At 33.0% G+C, this 26322-nt stretch overlaps 1 protein-coding gene across 2 annotated transcripts in view; it reads right to left on the bottom strand.

Annotated features, from left to right (window-relative positions):
• Positions 1-26322, bottom strand: part of LOC111086472 (irregular chiasm C-roughest protein-like) — a 92756-nt gene that overhangs the window by 27537 nt on the left and 38897 nt on the right. Inside the window, exons 2-7 of one of the 2 annotated variants that reach the window (XM_022389449.1) lie at positions 15045-15095; positions 14342-14677; positions 10424-10534; positions 9380-9583; positions 8540-8836; positions 6749-7039 (exon numbers count right to left, since the gene is read on the bottom strand). In XM_022389449.1, the coding sequence (XP_022245157.1) occupies positions 6749-7039; positions 8540-8836; positions 9380-9583; positions 10424-10534; positions 14342-14677; positions 15045-15095 (1290 nt within the window). The remainder of the gene's footprint in view (positions 1-6748; positions 7040-8539; positions 8837-9379; positions 9584-10423; positions 10535-14341; positions 14678-15044; positions 15096-26322) is intronic. The other variant, XM_022389450.1, reaches the window with a different exon arrangement.

Here is a 26322-nt window from a genome sequence, read left to right as displayed (position 1 = left end):
TAAGTAAGTGATGAAACAGTTTTAGTATTGTAAGTAAGTGATGAAACAGTTTTAGTATTGTAAGTAAGTGACGAAACAAAGTTTTAGTACTGTAAGTAAGTGATGAAACAAAGTTTTAGTATTGTAAGTAAGTGACGGAACAGAATTTTAGTATTGTAAGTAAGTGACGGAACAGAATTTTAGTATTGTAAGTAAGTGATGAAACAAAGTTTTAGTACTGTAAGTAAGTGATGAAACAAAGTTTTAGTATTGTAAGTAAGTGATGAAACAAAGTTTTAGTATTGTAAGTAAGTGATGAAACAATGTATAATGCTACCTAAAAAAAAATAATAGGTTTAAAACAAAATACGAATAATAATTGTGACATTCTGTACGATTTACTCAGAAACTGATTTAATACTTATTTTACCTAAAAACAATATTTGAAATGTGAATTTGGTGCTACCTTTTTTTTTGGGGGGGGGGATCATTGATTTGAAGGAGAGTCCTTCCATTTGTATCCAATTAATTAACTTGAAGGGTGGGGTTTCCTCTTGTATCCATTATTTAAACAAATAATTGAAGGTAAAATGTAGTTGTCAGGGTTTGCTACTGAGCTAATTTTGACGTAGGTTGGTTATGTTACTATTATTAGCGAACGTAGGAGTTTCTAGAGTACTGTGAATTGGAGGGCACATGGTTCGCGTATCGTAGCCTTAAAGCTGCGCTCTGTAGTTTGAGCTCGTTATAAAAGAGTTGATCAACTCCCCAAGTGGCTCAGCGGTACGTCTGCGGACTCGCATCTCTAAAAATTGGGTTTTGATACTCGTGGTGGGCACAGCACAGATAGCCCAATGTGTAGCTTTGTGCTTAACAACAAACAAACAAATCCCACCATTCGGTAAGATTAGCCCACAAGCTGCCAATGTTGACTTCATTCTAGTGTATGGGCTCAAAATTAGAAATGGTTAACTCGGATAGATTGTTCGGATATCCGAAACTAAACATCAAGAAACATTCCGTCCTAAAGAAGAATTTTAGATCTTTCTCGATTTGTTTCCTAATATTTTAACTGAGTTAAGAACTTGTTAAAAATTATGTTAATACATCATTCAAAGTTGCTGCAAAAATATATAATTTACAATAATAAATCAGATTTATGACCGTAGCTTTCTGATCACTTCCGTATGTGATTAACCTAGTTAATTCTCTGCTGCTGTTAAGCACTTAAAGATCTTTCTAATCGACCTCAAGCATGTGATGCGTGAAATATTTGTAGATGACATATTTATGAAGATTAGACAGGTACTTCATAGTCAGGATTTTGAAATATTAAATTTACAGATGGTTACGGATCACATGTTGGTTTACGCATTCAAATTATTAACACATGAATTAATTTTGTACTACGCCATTATAACTTACTTTAACTGCTTGTACTTGAATTTATAACAGCTATTAACTCTTAACGACGGGACGAGGCCTAGTGCTTAGCGTGTTTGGACTTGAATCCGAGGATTAATCGTTTGAAGATCTATTGTCGCAAAAATCCGGATCTGCACTTTGGAATCATGGTTGTGCTTTAAGAATGACCGTCAAATCCCGCTATTTGGTCAGAAAGAGACACCTAAGAGTTGGCGGTGGGTGCTCTCTGTAATCTATCAGTTCATAATTAGGGACGTCTATGCATAGGTAAAGTTTTTGTGTTGTCACGTGCGCAAAATCTTAAACAAACAAATTTCGAATTTGTATACGTCAGTTAGCACCAACCCAACAGATAAACACCGAGTTCGTTAGAAACCGGCCCAGCATGGCCAGGTGATTAGGGCACTCGACTCGCAATCTGAGGGTCGCGGGTTCGAATCTCCGTCCCACCAAACATGCTCGACCTTTCAGCCGTGTGGCCGTTATAATGTGACGGTCAATTCCACTTTCGTTAGTAAAAGAGTAGCCCAAGAGTTGGCGGTGGGTGGTGATGACTAGCTGCCTTTCCTCTAGTCTTACACTGCTAAATTAGGGACGGCTAGCGCAGATAGCCCTCGTGTAGCTTTGCGCGAAATTCAAAACATCGTTAGAAACCAAATACGTCAGCTAGCACCATCCCAACAGAGAAACACTGAGTTCGTTAGAAATCGAACGTTTCCAGTTAGCCCAATCTCAACAGAGAAACATTGAGTTCGTTAGAAATCAAATGTTTCCAGTTAGCACCGTCTCAACAGAGAAACATGGAGTTCATTAGAAACCAAATGTTTCCAGTTAGAAGCATCTCAACAGACAAACATTGAGTTCGTTAGAAATCAAACGTTTCCAGTTAGCCCAATCTCAACAGAGAAACATTGAGTTCATTAGAAACCAAATGTTTCCAGTTAGAAGCATCTCAACAGAGAAACATGGAGTTCATTAGAAACCAAATGTTTCCAGTTAGAAGCATCTCAACAGAGAAACACTGAGTTCGTTAGAAATCGAACGTTTCCAGTTAGCCCAATCTTAACAGAGAAACATTGAGTTCATTAGAAATCAAATGTTTCCCTTTTCTTTAAATCACCTTCTTTGTCTTTGTTTGTCCATTTCAATGTTTCATCCAGATTATTCAGAGATGTACTTACCGAAGATATTTATTTTTACTTATCTAGTTGGATCATAAAATACATCTGTACATCTTCATCAAACTTTCATTATAACTCACCTGAACTTGTAACACGAGATTTTTCATTAATATATATAAATGTTCTTGACCTTCCCCTATTTGATACCACATATTCACCACTACCAGGTCCATAGTCATCGTCAGAATTGTCAATAACCTTTTTTCTATTATATCTTTGGGTCTGGAACGTATTTTACTCATTACAAAGCTGTCAGAGAATAAATTCTGATGAAGGCTAAAAGAGGAGCGAAGTTTAATATAGAAGTAAAAGATAATTCAGTAAAAGAAGTTGTAGTTTACTGTTTATTAGATCATAGTTTGAGTAATTTCTGCTTTTACGCATTGCATACGTTTTTCTGCATAAAGACCCACATTAACATTAATTAGTGAGATTATTTATACTATTGACGGTATTTTATTTAATGTTTTTGTGATACTTATGTGTTAGGAAGGGTCCTATAAACAATAAATTTACGGACCCATAAGTAGTTTCGCGATGAAAAAGTTGAAGAAAACTAACTTAAGAGAAGATGGGTCCTTGCAAACTAAATCGGGAATTTTGTGGTTAAAAAACAAAATATATTTGATAATAATAATCCCATGACTCTGTGTTGTATCTTTTCCCCATGTTAAAGTTATTTTATGTTGAGTAGAAGCTTCGAAAAAATACTTGTTTGACAGTTATCAGAACCCATTTAAATAAGTTTAAACACTTTGCAGCATATCTTGATAAGCTATAACTTTCCTTAACTTCTTATGAACAAAAGAAAACTTATCTTAAGAGGAGATGTTTCCCTATAAGGGTTAAGGTTATAAGTTCAATCTTAGATCACTGCTTTGTTCCTTGTCCGTTCGAATACACTCACTGCTGTAAAGTTTACATATAATAGATCACGAATATAAAATAGATGAATATTAATTATCAACACACTTAGATAACTTTCTTGAGTTATAATAGAGAGAAAATCGAACACAAACTTGGAGTCTGATCAACTTATCTTTAACTGCTAATGCAAGATTAGTGACACTTCTAGTGACGTTACTAGGTGTCAGAAATGGTTTCTTTAAAAGACAAGGTCCTGGTGCTCATCAATAATGCTTTCAGCTTATCTGTATCTATATGTTCAGCCATTTATCATTTCGGTTAGGCTGAACTCTGAGTAAACGTATTGATGAATCAGAATGATCGGATTATTTGTTTTGTTGGATTTCGAGGGATATTTGCATTAATCGTTGCTAATTTTGAAGTGATCAATTAAAAGGGAGTCATCTAGTTAACACACGCGTCGTCAATTCTCGGGCTACTAATCTTGTCATAACGAATAGTGGGATTTGACCGTCACTTTTATAACATACATACTACTCCTAAGTGCAGAGAGTGATATTTTGTGTGTGTGTGGGGGGGGGGGCTGGACTTAAACCCATGAAACTCAACTAACTAACCATTGGACCGTGATCAGGTCATTGTAAAAGATGAGCTTAGAGTTTAAATTTTGATAATCTACGTAACCATATATGAATTATATGCTTTCATATTCCATCGTTTTCGTTATGGGGGGGAAGGTTTAATTCGAGGGTAATTATGCTAAGCAACATAACAGATCGCGTGTGCTAGACCTTAACGAGTAATGTTTATACGAAATTCATAATTGTAACCACGAGGTTTCAGACAAAACGAGTCACGTAAGGGCGAGTGAAAACGCTTTATTTTAAAGTTCTTAAAAAGTGTTATATTTTATGACCTATTATATTATCTCGTACCATTTGCCCCGACTGTTGTGAGAGATCACGTGACATTAATGATTATTGTTGCTTTAAATACATGTTTTGAATAGGATCATCTTTATAGTTTCTCCGATGTTCTAGATCTATATTAATAAATGAAATATTTTAAATTATTGGATGTCCATGTGACACGTGGATCCCCTGAGAGGCTCATTTGTTTGCGACACATTAATTAGTAGAAAGGAAACCAGTCTTATGGAAACTATACCTCTGACGTGATCGTTTTAGCGAGATATTATCTGTTTACTTTGAATATTATTTAATGCTCACGTGATAAATGACCCCTGTTCTCTCAAATGGCATTCAAACAAATCATGGTTTGAGACGAACGTTTACAGTGAATATGTGTTGATGTGAATGAGACGAACGTTTACAGTGAATGTATGTTGATGTGAAACACTTACGTGAAAAAACAACAACAATTAATACAGAGTTCGAAATGTAATCTCACAAAGTATGCTCAACATTTAAATGAGAGCGTTAAAATTAAGAACATATTTTCATCCAGCCTACATTATAGGCAAATTATTGTGAAAATCCTTTACCGAAAATCGATATATTTTGAATAACAATTGATAACCAGAAATTGTATCTTTCTTAGTCATTAGTATGACACATTTCGAGATTCTGGTGATGAAACATCTAGCACAGTCCCTGAAATGTTATTCTGAATGTTTATTACGAAGAATCGATTGTGTAAACTGTCTATAGAGATTGATGTGTTCTAAAATCATTGTTTTACTTACAATACATTGTATTACCACAAGTACTAGAACAGTACATTGATATCTGATAATGAGCTTGTCCCCACTAACTTTATGTTATAATGCTATGCTGAACTGATGCTTGGTGTTTCTAAATCTCAGAATCTACTTCAAATAGTCGTTTGAAATAGAAATTTCACGACGAAACGTCTACATAAAATAGCTTTTGGCTTCAGGATTGGTGGTATGAGATCTCATTTTTCATATTGTATCCCACTTTCACATTACATCACCCATCCACATTGAAACCCACCTACATATTACATCCCACTTCCATATTGTATCCCACTTTCACATTACATCACCCATCCACATTGAAACCCACCTACATATTACATCCCACTTCCATATTGCATCCAACCTCCACATACTATTCCACCTACACATTACATCCCACCTGTAAATTGCATCCCACCTTTACGTAGATGTTAGATGCTGTTCAAAAGTGACCACTACTTAGTCCATTCAAACTTTAAAGCATGTTACAAAATGTGTTATACCTCGGACGTTAAAAATATTATTAAGGCTTCCAATGAGAGTTCACTTCTTCAGAGCAACATATGAACCGTGTGCAAAGAGCTTGATGGACTTCAAGTTCGAGATGTAGACATCAACACAGCTCTGAATGCAAAACTTTGAGGTAAAGGGCATTAAAAACATGAAGTAAAAGGGGGATCTCATTTCTTACTTCTGTAAGAATTAAGGTTTGACATCAACTTAGGAAAAAACTTAAAATATTCCTTTGTAATTCCAAGTTTGAAAAGTGTTTGGAATAATATGGTGTTTTTGGCTTGTCTCAGATAGATTGCATTGATGGAATTCTTGTGTGATGATTATGCAGCATGTCATACTTCACGCCATATTCAGCTGTATTTTGAGTCAAAAGCTAGCACTGAATTCTGACCTGAATCAATTTAACCGTTCTGGAACGGTTCTCTCTAGAAATAGAGAGTTATTTGAATAAAGAAAAGCCGTGGCCTGAAGTTTCTCAGAATTGAAAGTACTCTGATAGAGGAGTGGTAGTTTATTTCAAAAGATGAGTACCACTGAGGCCTAGTGCTGAGAAAAGAGTTTGGGTTGGAATTATCGTTAAATGTACTTTTGACCTTAAGATGGCGTATGTGTATATATTTATATGTACGTTTGTCCAACAACCATAGGTAGCTGTTTCATGGTAAACTAGTTTAGTTAGCTGAGAGAAATAATATTAAAGGAATTGTATATGTACATTTGTTTCCAAAAGCTATGGAACAAAAATAAAAAATACATACAAGTCTAATGTAGTTGAAAATTTCATCATCAAATTCGAAACACAAATACATTTCTATATGATACAACGTACAGCAAAAGCTATGTTAAGTAGACCCCGTTAAAACATGTTAATTAACATCTGTATAAGGACACATGGAATCTTCATCTTAGTTTTGAATAACTATGTAAAGGTATTTTCACAAAATATCTCGTCGTAACGTAACAAACAACAGGTCCATTTATATAAAAAATCAAAGTCAAGTTTAAAGTTCAACAGAAAATAAATAAGAGAAATCAAAAGTATTTTTCAACGAATACTCACACAAGACATCCAAAAAAATGTTCTTACTCTCTCCTTTCCCGATTAAATTGTCAGCAGCACAGCGATAACTTCCTTCGTGTTCTCGAGATACATTCTTTATCATAAGTGTATGTCCATGAATCTCGATACCATTAACTGGATTAGAAAATAGTCTGTGATCATCTAATATCCACTGAACCTCTCGATATTGAGGGTTGGCATTTATCTTGCAGTCCAAGTAAACAGATGTTCCTTCTCGAAGTACATTATCTTCATCACTGGTTTGTAACTCCAAATATAATTCAGGCTTATCTGAAAGATTCATTGATAGCAAATATGCAAGTGCTATTTGCCGAACACTGTAATGTTATATCTTGTAACATTTTAACTGAACATGAAATACGGTTGTGTTATATGTGTGTGTCTTTAGAAACCACAGTATAACTTGTTTTATATTTAATTTGATTTAAAGTTTTATTTTCGTTTGGAGAATTTTTTGTTTGAGATTCATTTTGATATTAATTCGTTTTCCTTCTTTGTCTTCCGTGTATTCGAACCATTCTTCATTCATGAGTTTGTAACCAGGATCTAACTCAGACTTGGTCTAAAATCTTTTGAGAGACACTTGGCACATATTTTTGGTGATCGTGACTTAAACTAGAATAAACTATCCACAGAGGCTCTAGTGTACTGTTTAAGCCATTCTCTTTCCCTCAAGTACTTTTATAGCTACCCCAAGGGGAGTCTGAACCCTTAAAAGCCATTAGAAAACCCGCACGTTGTACCTGAGTGCGTTTCACAAATCTGGATCCGCTAGCTCGGCCCGTGGATCCCCAGAGGACCAGAAAGGAACACAAAATCTGATGCCAGATTCTGGTTCCAACCCCAAAAACTACTCGTAGACCACATAATACATTGGTAAACTTTTTGACTCTTAGTTGTCTCTATTGTTAACTAAGTTTACTTTGTTGTTGTCTCTATCGTTAACTAAGTTTACTTTGTTGTTGTCTCTATCGTTAACTAAGTTTACTTTGTTGTTGTCTCTATCGTTAACTAAGTTTACTTTGTTGTTGTCTCTTTCGTTAACTGAGTTTACTTTGTTGTTGAAAAGTGTCTCTATCGTTGACTAAGTTTACTTTGTTGTTGTCTCTTTCGTTAACTGAGTTTACTTTGTTGTTGAAAAGTGTCTCTATCGTTGACTAAGTTTACTTTGTTGTTGTCTCTTTCGTTAACTGAGTTTACTTTGTTGTTGTCTCCTTCATTAACTGAGTTTACTTTGTTGTTGAAAAGTGTCTTCTTCGTTAACTGAGTTTACTTTGTTGTTGTCTCTTTCGTTAACTTCGTTGTATTTTTCATATATAAAAAACGAGGGTATGAATATTTTTATGTTGACTAAACAGCAGCATATTTTGTCTGTCTTAACCAATCATTCTTTATACTAGTGTGAATGTTGCAACACATGCCTGTCTAATTACAAATCTGGAATAATTAAAACCACAAACAAATTTTATAAATACAATTTGCTAGCGTTCATCTCGCATGAATTGTTTTTTCGACCTGGAGATATTTAACCAATAGTATTAAAACACATTGATTACAAAGGTATCGAATTATTTGCTGTAAAATATTTAATACACCTTATAATTACTAGAGTTCAACTTGTCTGTTCCATAAGAGAAATACGTAGTTATACAAGAGCGAAATTAAGAATTTTAACCACTCCGTTAAAGGCCACATTGAGTCAATGAATTGTATTTGCAATACAAAGCGTTAGTAGCCCTAAAAGTACAATAAAACTCTATGAATGCTTACATTGCACGTCTAGCTTCCATATATCCTCTAAGGCACTTTCTGACAAACGAGGGTTTTTTGCTCGACAAACGAGTTTTTTGCCGTTGTCTTCTTTTCTCGGTGAAATGAAAATATGACTGGTCGTGACTTTTCTGTTGCCTGTAACAGGTTTTTGGGAAGCCTTCAGTTTCTTCCCTTCCATCCACCAAGTTATTTCCGCCGGTGGAAGGGACCCTTGAGACTGGCACGTGATTTCCATTTCAATTCCAGCAAGAAGTGGTGATCTTGGTGATGAAATTCGAACAATCTGAGGCTTCACTGGGCAAAGATATTTAGTGGTGAAAGCAAGAAATTGAGAATGACAAATATAATTGATTCACATTACTGCTTTACTTCGTATTTGCTTCTTTATTGTGATTGTTTTTCATCAGAAAATAAATTTCTTATAAACTTTATTTTTTTATAGTATAAACATTTAGCAAGATCAAATTTATATTAAATCGTCTTCAATTTTTCTGTTGTTTAATTCACTGGTTAAAGCGATGTTGGTAAATTATCTACATTCAATAAGTAATCAAGCTGCTGAGTTTAAAATGAATTGCTCTATCCGAGTAATAATCGTGATAATTTTTTCATACCATTAAATCATTAAAATACACGAAAAACCTTTTTATATTAAATGTACAGCGAAGTAATCAAAATATTTTTTTGAGTTTTAAAGGTATATATATATGTATTATGTTTATTAAGTAATTTCAAAACCTAAACCAACTCTTTGAAATATTCTTAAGTTTCTAACCCTAACAATTTTAGTGGTATGAAGGAACAAGATATGGCGATTACTCGTATCTACCTACTCACAATTTAAGTCAATCTTCACCGTTATCGATCTTGGGGGAATAAAATTGGTATTGGAAGCGTTGCATGTCAGCGCCATCATGGAGTAGTTTCTGTACAAGTAAGGAATGTCCAAACTGTTTGCGACAGCTTCTTCTGAAACACGCCAATAGGTGTCATCTATTAGGATGGATCCACTCCACCAAGAAACAATAGGAGGCGGGTTTCCTACAAATATTTTGGGATCATAAGATACTGTGTAAAATCTGCTTAGAAACGAAGAGAATACAATATTTAGTGATTATCTGCAAAACGATTATTTCATGTAATATTTGTAGTTACATTAGTAATGTCCCATAAAGTTATGTAATAGTAACTTCAGATACGGTAGGAATTATAAACTCGTGTTTTCCTGAAAGCTCTCTATACTTCACTTTTGTATAGTAGTAATCTCATTAACATTAATTCATTATTGTGAATCATTCCAGGAGTGCAATTAAAGATTTTCCATTTTCTCAAAACGATTATAAAAAATCTATATCTCCTAAAGTTTCATATGTGAGGTTTCACTTATCTCCTACAGCTTCACATATGACATTCAGCTTACCTCCTACACCTTCACATGTGACGTTCAGCTTACCTCCTACATCTTCATATGTGAGGTTTCACTTATCTCCTACAGCTTCATATGTGACTTTCAGCTTACCTCCTACAGCTTCACATGTGACTTTCAACTTACCTCCTACAGCTTCACATGTGACGTTCAGCTTACCTCCTACAGCCTCACATGTGACGTTCAGCTTACCTCCTACAGCCTCACATGTGACGTTCAGCTTACCTCCTACATCTTCATATGTGACTTTCAGCTTACCTCCTACAGCTTCACATGTGACTTTCAGCTTACCTCCTACAGCTTCACATGTGACTTTCAGCTTACCTCCTACAGCTTCACATGTGACGTTCAGCTTACCTCCTACAGCTTCATATGTAGGTTTCACTTATCTCCTACAGCCTCGCATGAGAGGTTCAAGTAACTTTCTACAGCTTTACATGTGAGGTTCCACTTACCTCCTACAGCTTCACATGTGAGGTTCAAGTAACTTCCTTCGTCAAATGGCCCTATCCTACCACCTTCATATCTGTGATCACCATATCGGATATAAATATCTTTAGGAGGAACTGAAAGAAAGGGATTAGAACCGTGTTCACTGAATTTTATACTTTGTATGAAATATAATCATTCCTTTCAAGCGTTAACTGGAGAACTAGATTCAATGAGTATTGTACGAACTAAAACTGATGAAACACTTTCAAAGGTTTTACATTATGCACTAGGGATGGATATAAATTGCTTTAACCCATATTCTACACAAATCTTCTATGCGTTTAAAATTTTACATGAAAAGGTCTGGAATTTAGCAAGTACTTATGTTCCAAAATAATTTAAATATGTAGATCAGAACTAGAGGAACTTAAAATGACTTTGGGTTTAGTGCGAAATATCATAAATATGTAAACACTATAGAAATAAACCTATGATAATTACGTTACTTTCAATTATTAGTTAGGCACCCTTGAGGTTAACTATATTTTCACTCTCGCCATATACAACTGTCTAGAGACTGATAAAAAGTGAAAAAACGACAAACAGTTGTGTTGTTTTTATATCATTGTGATCATTATGAGCTTATTGTGTCGCACAATATACTTTTCACGTCTATTCAAAATTTTTCTTTCGTTAGAGAAACTTTTTTTTTTTAGCAAAGTGGCGGTTTTCTGTTACATCTCTATCTTGCTCTATCTCAAAACAGCAAAAAAAAATTCATTTGTTAATCACCTTTTAACGTAGCTGGAAATAAGACTAACATGAAGTACCCTACTTTCCTAAGTTGGTATAATAAAATGGATATTTCCCCATAGATCTCGAAGGTCATTAGAAATTCAGATTCACTGCACAAGGAAATGAGGCATGACATCCGATTGGGCAACAAAAAATTATGTTAACGAATGAATAAATCGAATACTTGATTTCAATGTAGGTTTCAGAGAAATTACAAAAACGGAAATAAAGGATGCGTTACGGTTGTTTCTTGAAATATCATTATTGCAATGTTACGATTGCTTCCTGGAATATCACTGTTGCACGTGATGATTGTTTCCTAGAATGTCATTGTTGCTATGTTACGATTGTTTCCTAGAACATCATTGCTGCTATGTTACGATTGTTTCCTAGAATATCATTGTTGCTATGTTACGATTGTTTCCAGGAATATCATTGTTGCTATGTTACGATTGTTTCCTGGAATATCATTGTTGCTATGTTACGATTGTTTCCTGGAATATCATTGTTGCTATATTACGATTGTTTCCAGGAACATCATTGTTTCTATAGTCACATTCATCATGACTTTAGTATTTGTTATTAACCTTTATATTTAAAGTATGCATATTACTCTCACCTTTTTATGTAAAATGAACCACACGAATTAATGGAAGATAAAATTGTAAAATAATTTAAAGGATTATAATTGGTATAAATCAAGGAATTTCATTAAATAATTTAGTTTGAGTTTGAACTGAAACATATTAGTATATCACTGACCAAGCAAATGAACTTGAAACAGTTATATTCGCTGGTTGCCTTGCGTGGATTGGTGATTAGGTTGCTCAACTCGAAGTCTGCAGGTCGCGGGTTCGATTCCCATTACTGTACATATTCGCCGTGTCATCAGTAGGGACGTTATTATGCTTTGGTCAATTTAACTATTCGATTATATTAGCAGAAGAGATAGCGGTAGGTGGGGTTGACTTGCTGCCTTCCCTCTAGTCAATCAGCTCTAAATTAGGGTCGGCTAGAGCAGATAGCCCTAGTAACTTTGCACGAAACTAAACCAACTAATAAAACGGTAATTAGTTAACTAACCCATAGCTGTCGTTTTAATCATTGTAGTGCCACAATAAAACAGAAGAACTGGAGGATATGTATATGAGAGAGAGCATTAAAATGCGACTTACTTTAAGCTTTTGAGTATCGAACCATGTGTGTTAGCGTCCAACGTTCTCTATAATACAATGTAAACACACTAGTCATTGTGACGTGAGAGAAAAGATAAATTTACGACAACAATTTTGGTGCATTGATCTTTTACAGCAGATGCGGTAGGGAAAACTAAAGTAACTATATTTTACAAGATAACCACATGTGATGATATTTGAAAAGTAGTATTAAATAATCAAACTTCAGTAACTTTTCATATTGTATCTCCGACGTATCCATACTTGAATTCATATTTTCTCCGTCCACTGAACGTCTGAAAATATGTTTGATTTTTCAATTAGGCACAACCAGTCCATTTGGAATGAATAAAAGAGTTCTATGTCTTTTAACTTTATCCACTTGATCTACACTTTGTAAATTTGTTTGCACAACATTTTTGTTCAATGTACGCACTCATTTTTCTCCCTAGCCTGATCACTTTAGTCACCCACAAGTGTTTCTTTGTTTCTTTTCCCTGTCCTTTTTCTCCCTAGCCTGATCACTTTAGTCACCCACAAGTGTTACCTTGTTTCTTTTCCCTGTCCTTTTTCTCCCTAGCCTGATCACTTTAGTCATCCACAAGTGTTTCCTTGTTTCTTTTCCCTGTCCTTTTTCTCAATAGCCTGATCATTTTAGTCACCCACAAGTGTTACATTGTTTCTTTCCCTGTCCTTTTTCTCATAGCCTGATCACTTTAGTCACCCACAACTGTTACCTTATTTCTTTTCTCTGTCCTTTTTCTCCCTAGCCTGATCACTTTAGTCATCCACAGTTGTTAACTTGTTTCTTTTCCCTGTCCTTTTTCTCCCTAGACTGATCACTTTAGTCACCCACAAGTGTTACCTTGTTTCTCTTCACTCTCCTTTTTCTCCCTAGACTGATCACTTTAGTCACCCACAAGTGTTACATCGTTTTTTTCACTCTCCTTTTTCACCCTTATTTTAACTCCCATTATTTCTTTCGTTGTAAATCTTTGAACAATATTGCTCGATGCACGAGCTCATTCTCTCATTGAAATAATTTTCTTACACTGTTGCATATATTCAAGTTCTATTTTTTAATTTAGTATATTTACTCTGATTTACTAAATATATATTGAATAATTAATCAATTATTATTATTTATTAAAAACTTGGTCTCGAGCCACGTGCTACTTGGTCAATTTTTTTTCCCTATCACCCTATCTCTTCTATTAACGGTTTTAGTCTCGCTAGAAACCAGATGAAGGGCGATCTCTTCACCATTATTATATTTTCTATTTTGTAATTATCTCGCCCACACAATGTTTTTTATTTCATTGTCACCTTTAAAATTCTTTTTGTGACGAAGATCATAATCCTTTATCATCTCCACCCGTACATTTACGCCAATTATGGTAATGAAAAAAAAAACCTTCCATGGATTATAAAAGGCTAAACTGTCCGTTTAGCTTGATTATACGTGTAGATGACCATTTATCACAACGATCTCGTTAGCTGAATGACCAAAATAAAGTTAATATCGTCGGGTGATATTGTGTTAATGATACATATTCTGAAAAATATAATGCTAAATTAAGGTATTTCTAAACGAAGGTGTATTTTATAATCCAGGGCTAATCTTTCCCACATAATCGCTTCATTCATATATGACTGATCGATTTAAACATTCTTTTTAGGCATTGGTAATTCTTGCACATTTGAAACAAAATTTTTGAATAAAACAAAAGTCTAGTGGAACCTTTCGTCAGTCGCATAAGCCCGAATGTAAAAATTGCATTTAACGTCCATTTTTTTACGGCTTAACTTTAATAAATCATAATTAATTTACTAAGTAATGTACCAGTAATAATTAGACTCTCTGTTCTTACCAATAATACTGACATTCAGTTTTAGTAAGAATTAGACTCTCTGTTCTTACCAATAATACTGACATTCAGTTTTAGTAAGAATTAGACTCTTTGTTCTTACCAATAATACTGACATTCAGTTTTCGGTGACTGGTTCGTCCTCGCTGATAGTCTACTCTACATCTGTATTCACCAGCGTCGTCTTCAGTTACTGGCTGTATAACGAGAGAAGCCGATCTTGCCGTGATATTTAGACTAGTTCTAGAACTATACTCGTCACGAATTACATGTTTGGCATTTTCCACTGGCTCGTTCCTAGCATCCACTCCGTACAAAGGATTTCCAGACGTTCCACGATACCACAGCACGAGTGAAACACGGTCGTCAGGGGAAGGGGGTGTGATGTTACATGGTAGAACTAGTTTTCTCCCCACGACTGACCGGTACTCTGGGTACTCTAGAACAAAATAAGTAAAAAGGGGGTTTGTAGTCAAAAGTTAAGACATTTACGTAACTATTGAGTAACTCATTTTCTTTCAGCAAAAATCAGTGTGATATATATAATATACTTTTGTTAACGATGACCAGTTAATATAGGACGTGGTACGTATAATTATTTTTTAATTCGTTTTTAGAGCTTTTTTTAAAGACAAACATTAAAGTAATGTTAGGTTTCAAAGCGTAAAATATACAAGATTTTAGTTAAAACATATTTTTTATACAACTTTGAATAAGAAAAGTCCAAATATCAAAAAATGAGAAATAGTAAAAAAAAATATAAAACGTAATTTACTGATTTCGATATTTTAAGCAAATTAATTTACCTTTCTGTTCATCGTAGTAGTGGACAGGCTTAAGCTTGATACCTGGAACCCCTATCAAAGAAAATATAACTTAGTATCCTTCAGTTACGTACGTAGTGTTCCCTATTAATTAAATAAAATATAATTTAGTATCCTTCAGTTATGTAAATAGTGTTCACTATTAATTAAATAAAACATAATTTAGTATCCTTCAGTTACGTAAATAGTGTTCCCTATGAATTAAATAAAACATAATTTAGTATCCTTCAGTTACGTACGTAGTGTTCCCTATGAATTAAATAAAACATAATTTAGTATCCTTCAGTTACGTACGTAGTGTTCCCTATTAATTAAATAAAATATAATTTAGTATCCTTCAGTTATGTATGTAGTGTTCCAGCGTCTTCAGTACGGTGCGCTATAAATATTTTCTGAGACAACCTTGAATTTTGTAAAATTATAGACGAATTTTCCTTAATCCTATTTACCCAAGAGCAATATACGATACAATACAATAGAAGATGAATAATGAAAACTTTTTCCTTTGTCAGTTTTGTGTATTGTTGTTATACACATGCTAAAAAAACTGTCTGATAAAACAACTATCTGCTCATCATATTCTGTAGAGAAGATTAGTTGCTTCTTCTGATAGAAGTATTAAAATACATGGTATACACAAGAAATAGTGTGCTTCAATTAACAACGAAATTCACAAAAAATAGAGTTATAATACATTGAAATTGATCCTTATACTTCTATTGTCACATATAATATTTCCTCTGTGCAAAGAGAAATATTGAATACATTGATCTCCACTAATGGAACTTCCAAATATATTTTATCCAATTTTATTATTCATTTCTTTTGTCTGTTTTTAAAAAGAAAAATACTACGTTTAGAAAATCTTCTGAGGGATTAAATTTGGTAATGAATTTTTCCCAACAAATTGAAATAAAATCAATATTTTAAACAGCAAATAAATAAATAATAATAATTCTGTTGTATAACTCATGAATTAATTTATTTGTGATTTTTTTTAAATCAAATTTCAAAAAATTAATAAACTGAGCGCCTCCAGCGTAGGATATTGTAAATAAAATGTTTGTATAATTTTAAGACATTATAAAGTCACGAGCAGGAAATTCTCACTTTTCAACAATACCTCTATAATAAGTTATTTCTCAAAAAATATTGTTGTCAACAAAGCAATAAATTTAACATTATAATACTTAACGCTATATTGGGTTAAGATGTTATTACTGAACCGTAACGAAATGCTTTACAATTATTCTATGAATCAAGAACTTATTATAATGTTTATTCTGTTAACTGTAGCATTTATTGATTCCGGCGGGTAAAATTATCTATTATAATTATGATGGCACTTTACTGAATACATATAACTTGTTCAGGTTCCAGTTCGTTTTTCTCTCTCTAAGGTACTCTTATTCAACAGAATATTTGACTATTAACAGTTGAATATTTTGTTTTTGAGATTTTATGCAATATAGACTTTCTTAAAACCCCATACATTCGTTCGTCTCATTATATTATAGAAAACTACAAATTTATCAATTAATTCAGATTGTTCTCTGACTGAATTACAATAATGGGTTAATACGTTAAAGCGATGGCGATCAGATTGTAAGTTAAAAAATCAGGTATCCTTTGACCAACACCTAAGATATTCGTTTAGTATTATTGCGGTGTGTTATAGATAACGTAAAAATGTGAGCAAAATCATTGCAGAAACAACACCTAAGGTGTGGGTTAGCTCTGTCGCAAGGCACTGAATGTCGGATCATGTCATTCGGGTTCAAATCCGTGCGATATCACTAAATATTTCATGCATTCTAAGATTCATGTTCATTATAAGAGTGGCAGTTCCATAAATACAGAAATTATGTCATAAATCAGAATTTTTTAAAGAAACTCCGTAATTTGTTATATTTTTAATCTAATTTTCTACACCACGAAACGTTTCATACATTTTATGTTGTCATATTTTTTCATATATTTCGTTTAAGATTAAACCTATTAATCAGTAAACAATGAGAACAAAATGGAATATATTTTGAAGAGTACTTTTCCGTTTAGACATTTGACAATATCACATTTTAAAACTAGACTCACTCAATTAAATTGAAACATAAGTAAAACATGCCTTATAAAAACGAAGTAAAATAACTTAGCATGTAAATACCACATTTTAAAACTAGACTCACTCAATTAAGTTTAAACATAAGTAAAACATGCCTCATAAAAACGAAGTAAAATAACTTAACATGTAAATATCACATTTTAAAACTAGATCCACTCTATTAAGTTTAAACATAAGTAAAACATGCCTTATAAAAACGAAGTAAAATAACTTAACATGTGACTTACTGTATAGTAGTAGCTCATAAAAAGTACTTTATTATCTATATCTTCTTTAGTTTCACATTATCGTAATCTCGAGTCGTTTTTTTAATGTCCTAATTAAGTTTATGCATTATCATTCTCAAATCTCACAATAGCTTAACAAATTACTTACTCACTGGCTTTGGCTTGTTCACTCAAGTGAGCTTGTGTGACAACTTTCAATGTAAAACTAGATTTTGGTTTACTAGGGAAAGGGTCTTATTGAAATGTTCTTCCTTTGACTAAAAACTCGTGTATAAATAGATTGATTTAGGCTTAAGTAGCCTTGTAAAAATTCATAACATATTACCAGCATAATTCTTTTTATCAATTTCTTTCACTACCAAGTAAGCGAAACTTATTCAGTAAACTTTCCGTGTAGCAACTAAAATGGACGTGAGGATACGAAATCCTACATGTCTCATAGAACCCTTCATTTCTTCTGTGTACTTTTCGATCAGTAATTCAGATGTCAATTTCAATACAGCATCACATGGAGTTTTGGTTTTGATATTTGATATAGAAGACTTCAGTGAAGAATTTGGTTTTTATTTTTGTTAACTTGGAGTTTTCGCTTGGGTTTTTATTATTAAAACAATAAGGCACGGTGTTACTAGTAGCAAGGTTTGCGTTCGTAACTCGTAAATGTAAATTTATATAAGAGAATTATAATCAAAAATATAAAACATCCATACACATCCATAGAGTCAAATAAAATAAAGTACAAAAACGGTCCCTTTAATTCTGATTAGCCATCTAAATTTACTTTCATCTGTTTAATACGTCTTGGGATGTAATTGGGATTTAACGATAGAGATCGTCCATAGTAACTGCGAAAGAAAACAACTCGTTGCCATGTACTAGCGTATTAGATAGAGCGATGCTTTAGGCCAAATATTTGATTAGATGTGGACACTTCAAAGAGAAGACAGGCAATGAAAGAGATGTTAAGGCTGAATGTAACAACATCTTTTAAATCGGACATCTGTGTCAGCTGTCATCTTGTGTGGTTCTATTTTACTTTTGTAACAGCATTGTGGTTGATTTGATTTGATCAAAGTTGCAAGTTTCACGATGTCATAGGAAGAACGGGGCTCCTTTTAATTTTTAGTAAACCTGACATTGGTTTAAGTTACAGTCCTTAATTGATCATTGTCGGTATATCGTTCTTTGATCAGATAAAATCATGACAATACACATAACTAGGGTTATGACTCAGTAAAAGCTCAAATCATTTTAACGAGCACAAAAAGTATTATGAGATATTCTAGAATTATAATTTTGAAAAGTAAATAAATTAACAGTGATGTTTTTCACTGATCTATCCGTATGTTTAGTTCAAGTGATAGTAGTTTATGCTTACACTTCAAGAAGTCTCTATTGTATATTGTCATATTTTAACTACGTTAATGAAAAATACTGCATAACATACTCTCAGCGTATCATTGAGTTCTCTGGTAAGTTTGTTTTGATTCAGTCCAACCTTTAAGACTGTTAGTGTACTTTATGTGTTTTACTGAAAGTTGTCTCTTGGGTGTGAGAACAAATCTGCAATTACATCACCTAACGCTAATTATTAATTAATTACTATTTTTCGCTTATTACCAGATACTAATTAATATGTTAATGTCATCTTCCACTACCCTTAGTGGTTAAGCAGCAAGTTTACGTTCTATACCCGCTGTAAACACGGCATATCGTGTAACTTTGCGCTTGAAAACAAAACCAGAAGAACAAATAGTGTTAATCTATTGTCATCTTCCACTACCCTTAGTGGTTAAGCAGCAAGTTTACGTTCTATACCCGCTGTAAACACAGCACATCGTGTAACTTTGCGCTTGAAAACAAAACCAGAAGAACAAATAGTGTTAATCTATTGTCATCTTCATAGAAGTGACAAGAAACTGTTAATGGCCGGATTTCGAACCTGGATCTTCTTCATAGAGAAGCTAGTTATTTGTCTGGGATCTCCTCCCAATTAGGAATTGAATCAACTAGCATCTGAATTCCTTCAAGAGGGATATCTTACTTTTGCTGACATCTTCTATGCTAGGTTTAACGGGTGTGTTATATAGAAGGCTTCTTTTATCTTCCCTTTTCTCAAGTGTGGCTCATATATCATTATTTTGTCTATCCAGTTTATCTTATGATCTTCTTCTCTGAGATAGATCAGTATTACAGAGACCAGTGTGTTTATCATGCTCCAGTTTATTGTATGATCTTCTTTTCTGAGATGATGGGATAGATCAGTATTACAGAGATCAGTGTGCTTATCATGCTCCAGTTTATCGCATGGTCTTCTTCTCTGAGATGATGGGACAGATCAGTATTACAGAGATCAGTGTGTTTATTATGCTCCAGTTTATTGTATGATCTTCTTCTCTGAGATAGATCAGTATTACAGAGATCAGTGTGTTTATCATGCTCCAGTTTATCATATGATCTTCTTCTCTGAGATAGATCAGTATTACAGAGACCAGTGTGTTTATCATACTCCAGTTTATCGTATGATCTTCTCTGAGATGATGGGATAGATTAGCATTACAAAGACTAGTGGGTTTATCATGCTCCAGTTTATCGTATGATCTTCTTCTCTGAGATGATGGGATATATCAGTATTACAGAGACCAGTGTGTTTATCATGCTCCAGTTTATCGTATGATCTTCTTCTCTGAGATGATGGGATAGATTAGTATTACAGAGACTAGTGGGTTTACCATGCTCCAGTTTATTGTATGATCTTCTTCTCTGAGATGATGGGAGAGATCATTATTACAGAGGCCAGTGTGTTTATCATGATTCTAAATTCCAATTTTTGTTAGTAATTTTGTTTCTTCAAATGTCTTGGATTTCACATTCATACAGGATGTTGTAAATAGAATGTTTACTCTTCACTGGACCTTTAGGCGTTTTATTGTGTATTAACTACGATCAAATTGTGGCTTCTGAGTACTGCTTGACTTGATATTTTTTATATATCCTGTGAAGGTTTTCAATGAGACAATTGAAATAGGGAAAATGGCTGTGTGTGTCTGTAATTTTATTTCTTCATATTCTTGTTAGTTATTTCCTTCACTTACTTCTTTATCAAGCTGTTCAAGTATCCATTCTCAACAAGGTTGCAGTGTATTTGTCTTCCTTCTTAGCATCTTCTAGAAACTAACAGTGTGTGACTCTGTCTTTACACCGTTGGGGTGTTTTGATTTATGGTCAAGGGATTTACCAACATCTGCAGGTTTCCTGTAATCTCCTGTGGTGCATGAGTTATGTGTTTTGGTAATAACCTTGCGTAGCAATGAGGGTTTGTTATCATTTTATTCCAATTGTGAATTGTATCGCTGGTTTTTGTTTGAACGGATTAGATAAAAAATAAAACTATTCGACAGCGACCTCGTACTTTGTAAATGTTCTACAACTTTACAATTCATCAAGCGAAGCTGGAGGGTGAATTATATTTAAACAATATAAGGTAAGTTATTCTATTTTAAAGCTGGTTACCTAAAGACAAAATATAAATACGTATATTAGTTGTTTGTTTCTCTGATGACAGCCGTCCCTAATTTTGAAGAGAAAGAGGACTTGTAGCTAGTTAACACTGTAGATATTGATTGTTTAGGGTGGTAACGTGACTCGAACCATGGACTTTCAGCTACTCAGTCCGGCACACTAGCCACAACTGAGTTTTCTAATCGGTTTATCTCAAACTTCCGTAAATATATTATGTAAATATGATTTCTTATTAATGTAAAGTCATTTTTGTGTTAAGTGGGAGATGTAACATGTAAAAATAATTCATAGCTATGCAACATTTTTCATGTGCTAATTATTAAAATATTGATGCTGTTTCGATGACATTATTACAAGGAGTTAATTTATTATCTAATTAGCCCTCAGAAGATTATTATTATTATAATTTGTAATTAAGAAAACTTTAAACTAAAGTATCGATTTGACGATAATACATGACATAAAATATCTGACTTTATTTTTCGACCACTCAGTGACATCCTAATATTTGTAGCATTTATGAATAACCGACTTAATTCTGAATAACAACATATTTTATACCGTTCTGTTTTATTTGTATTTTAGCAGAATAAATGTTATTATATAACATTAAGTAGGTATTTTCACAAATTCTTTTTGGTTGGATCTACATATTACATTATATTAGCCCACCAGTGGCACAGCGGTATAGGTTCGCACTTACAACGCTAGAAAACGGGTTTCGATACTCTTGGTGGGCATGGCACAGATAGCCCATTGTGGTTAATTACAAACAAACAAGTCATTATATTAACTAATTTTTACATTTTTCCTGTTATAACACCCACTATAAAGAACTGAGTAAAAAACAAAACCGTGTGAAAACCACATATTTTCAAGGTAAAATATTTTGAAAAACACCAGCATATGAATTATTTAATTCTAGGATTAAAAGACATTCCGATCGAGAGAAGGACACGATTTTCTTATTATTTTAGATTATAGTTGAGAAACCACCTGGAAGACTTCATATTCAAGGAATTCAACAGTCGGTTGTTGCAAGTTAATGTTAATGATAGAACCTAAAGGAGAGCTAAATAAAACTTCACTGATGGAAACAAGGTATTCTTTATCATGCTCTTAAGAACAATGCTCGTGGTAAATATAATGTATAGTAGACAACAGATCAAATCATAAGTACTGATTTTCTACAGATACGCCAATAATTTCCTTAGGTTTAATGTGGTTATTGTAAACTGTAAATATTGTTAGATATTTTAGCAAATTAAAACAAATAAATGAACACAAAGCAGATTCGTAAATTTTAAGAAAACAAAATGTATAAGTGGTAAAAAACCACTGGCTATTTATACCAGAAAATTAACAAATTTAACGCCCTCGCACATGACCTCTGCCAAAGTAACATGGTCTCGTTTGAAAACCAGTGGTAAAAACCTGTTATACATTTTTACATTGGCTTTACTTTCTAAATAAGTGTGAGAGACGCCATTTTGAGGATTTAATGTTTATACATATATATTAGTATAAATCAGGTTACAGGCTTTACTTTCGAGAATTCGAGTTTGTAATTAAGTATGACAGAAACTATGTTTGTTGGTGATGTAGATTTATTTTTTTTTTCTTTTTACAAAAGTATTCATTTTATACTTCAATAGTTTAATAATACTGGCTTGATATTTGGAAGTTTGTGAAACAACAGCTATGAAATTTAACTGCTTTATATGTCGATATTTGATCCAATCTAGATACTTATTTTTGATTTTTGCAAGGTTCAACCTAAATTTTTGTTTGTGGTGAAATTGCGGAGAATAACTTTAATTATCCTGAGTATATACAATCTAAATTGTTGTTTATCATACATTATAAAGGTAGCTTTATTTTAAACATTCTCACTCTGGTAACTTTAAGTGCAAAATAAAATATAATCATAGGTAAAAATAGCATTTTTTATACCATAACTAGTAGTTGAGAATAGCATTGTTTATACCATAACTAGTACTTGATAATAGCATTGTCAATATCTTAACTAGTGCATGATAATAGCATTGTTTATACCATAATTAGTACTTGATAATAGTATTGTTTATACCATAACTAGTACTTGGCAATAACATTGTATATATATCACAGCTTGTTGTTGATAATAGCATTGTTTATACCATAACTAGTACTTGATAATAACATTTTTATATCATAACTAGTACTTGATAATAGCGTTGTTTACACAATAACTAGTACTTGATAATAGCGTTGTTTATACCACAACTAGTACTTGATAATAGCATTGTTTAATCTATAACTAATGCATGATGATATCATTGTTTATACCATAATTAGTACTTGATAATAACATTGTATATATCACAGCTTGTTGTTGATAATAGCATTGTTTATACCATAACTAGTACTTGATAATAGCGTTGTTTATACCATAACTAGTACTTGATAATAGCATTGTTTAATCTATAACTAATGCATGATGATATCATTGTTTATACCATAACTAGTACTTTACAATAACATTGTTTATATCGTAGCTTGCTGTTGATAATAGCATTGTTTATACCATTACTAGTACTTGATAATAGCATTGTTTATACCATTACTAGTACTTGATAATTGCATTGTTTATACCATAACTAGTACTTGATAATAGCGTTGTTTATACCATTACTAGTACTTGATAATAGCATTGTTTATATCACAGCTTGTTGTTGATAATAACATTGTTTATACCACAACTAGAAGTTGATAATAACAATGTTTGTACCAAAATTGGAAGTTGGTAATAACAATGTTTGTACCAAAATTGGAAGTTAATAACAACTATGTTTGTACCAAAATTGGAAGTTAATAATAACAATGTTTGTACCGAAATTGGAAGTTGGTAATAACAATGTCTGTACCAAAATTGGAAGTTAATAACAACTATGTTTGTACCAAAATTGGAAGTTAATAATAACAATGTTTGTACCGAAATTGGAAGTTGGTAATAACAATGTCTGTACCAAAATTGGAAGTTAATAACAACTATGTTTGTACCAAAATTGGAAGCTAATAATAACAATGTTTGTACCGAAATTGGAAGTTAACAATAACATTATTTGTACCAAAACTGGAAGTTAATAATAAGATTGTTTATATCACAACTAGAAGTTCATAAGGCTGATAATGATATTGTTTATATCACAATTAGTAGTTGATAAGGCTGATAATGATATTGTTTATATCACAACTAGTAGTTGATAAGCCTGAAAACACATCATAAGACAGCTTTATATGTATTCAATACATATATATATATATATTTAATATTGGATTTTTCTTCTATTAATTATTTATTGGGAGCATCATAAGATTTTTTACCTATAATGCAAATAATTTTTTATACCGTTGATGAAACGTCCAAAGATTTAACTTGTGAAATTACCAAGTGACTGATGATGTATTAATTGACATTAGAAAAACTGCAATATTCAAACTGGGTTTATATCACATACCACAAGTAAGTTTTGTTAAAATCTCTCGCTAATTAATCTGAATTAATAAAAGTTTAGTATCTGTCTGTGTCGGAATGTATGAAGAAACACAGTGCCATCTTTCTATAGCTGGATAGAAATATAAAAGGACATTATTTACTTATTTTGTGCAGTTATTAATTAGATTATGTTATGGAGAGGGAGTTGTTGAGTGGATTATTACTTCTCAGCGTTCTTGGACGAATTTCATTGTTAGAAACGTCGCTTTCTACCTATTTGCCGTTGCTGTATTATGATAATGTCCCATGTGCTAATTACATCTTCTGAAGGAAACCTGTATTTTTTTTCATGCTCAACATATAGCTTTTGATAATGTTTGCTCAATATCATTTAAAAATAAACTAGAAAATGTGTGTATGAGAACTAACATCGACATGAGTGTCAACATTTCATCTAATTGTACATTTGTCTGTCTGCATTGTGAACTTTCTAAACCGGATGTACGTACTATAATTATTCAGTGTTTTATAACTTTATGTCTAATTCTCTGTTTACTTAAGGTCACTGGCTCAGGTCCTATTCTCTTTGTAAGTAGGGCGTATATTGGTTTTATGTTACAGTTCTGGATTCCGTTGATGGCAAGTCGGGTTTGAATCTGTGTGATACAATAAAGAACTTCTCTCACTTTAAATTAGGGGAAGTTATAAGAGTGACAGTTAATCCCCTAGTGTAGTTGATAGGTTGCTGACTGCCATCTGTCCAGATGTTTAAAATTACAGACGGCGGTTGTTGTTCTTAGTATCTTTGCCATAGCTATAAAATAGTCAAATATTATTTTTCATAACGTCACTGGATCAATGCCTTATCCTGAAAACACATGTTAATAAGCGTGTTCCAGTCTTTGTCTTACATACGTCACTGAAGTATCGATCCATAACGACATGATGGATAAGGCTTAAGTTGAGGCTGCTAATAAATGGTAATTTCTTTTGTATGTATATAAATATATACACACATGTAGTAAGACATGTGTAAGGGTTATCAGAAAATATTATGAGACTTAGGTGAGTTGATGCTTCTTGTAGCCCAAGGCTTTTTGAGCAAAATCGTGATTATATATATATATATATAGAATTGCCGCGTGCTTTGTAACAGCAGTGATATATGAATATTATCTAAGCCCTAAAACCTGAAATCAGTCAGTCAACTTGTCATGTTAGAGTTTCAGTTAAATGGAAAGATTTCCATAATTTTTTTCAGCTGTACTTGTAGAAACAAACAAATAGATCGTGTGCTGTAAAGTTATTCGTTTAAAGCACAGCTCTAAGAATCTGATAAAGCGTTACTATCACTGTTTACTGTTCAGAACACTTTTTTTTTTTGCTTGCCATTGGCTATACTGAGTTGATATTCATACAAAAAAATACAAGCAAATAACACTAGTTACGAAAAACTATGTTCTCATCGCAGTCAGTTAGGGACGTTTAGAAGGATCTTCCCTTTGCAGTCACTTAGTGAATAAAGAGAGATAACAAGACTCCTCGACCCTATATTTAAATAAAGAAGTATAACGAGACACCCCGACCCCATATTTAAATAGAGAAGGATAACGAGACGCCCCGACCCCCATATTTAAATAGAGAAGAATAACGAGACGCCCAGATCCCATATTTAAATAGAGAAGGATAACGAGACGTCCCGACCCCATATTTAAATAGAGTAGAATAACGAGACGCCCCGACCCCCATATTTAAATAGAGAAGAATAACGAGACGCCCAGATCCCATATTTAAATAGAGAAGGATAACGAGACGCCCGACCCATATGAAGTGATTTAAAGGGATATGGGAATAAGCATTAGTACAATTTTATGTTTTCGTTTATAACGTCTTACGTATACTGTCTATAAC

The sequence above is a fragment of the Limulus polyphemus genome, unplaced genomic scaffold (assembly GCF_000517525.1).
Source record: "Limulus polyphemus unplaced genomic scaffold, Limulus_polyphemus-2.1.2 Scaffold1126, whole genome shotgun sequence".
Lineage (NCBI taxonomy): Eukaryota > Metazoa > Arthropoda > Merostomata > Xiphosura > Limulidae > Limulus > Limulus polyphemus.
The sequence above is the reverse complement of the archived record's forward strand: the minus strand, read 5'-3'. Positions and strand labels throughout refer to the sequence as shown.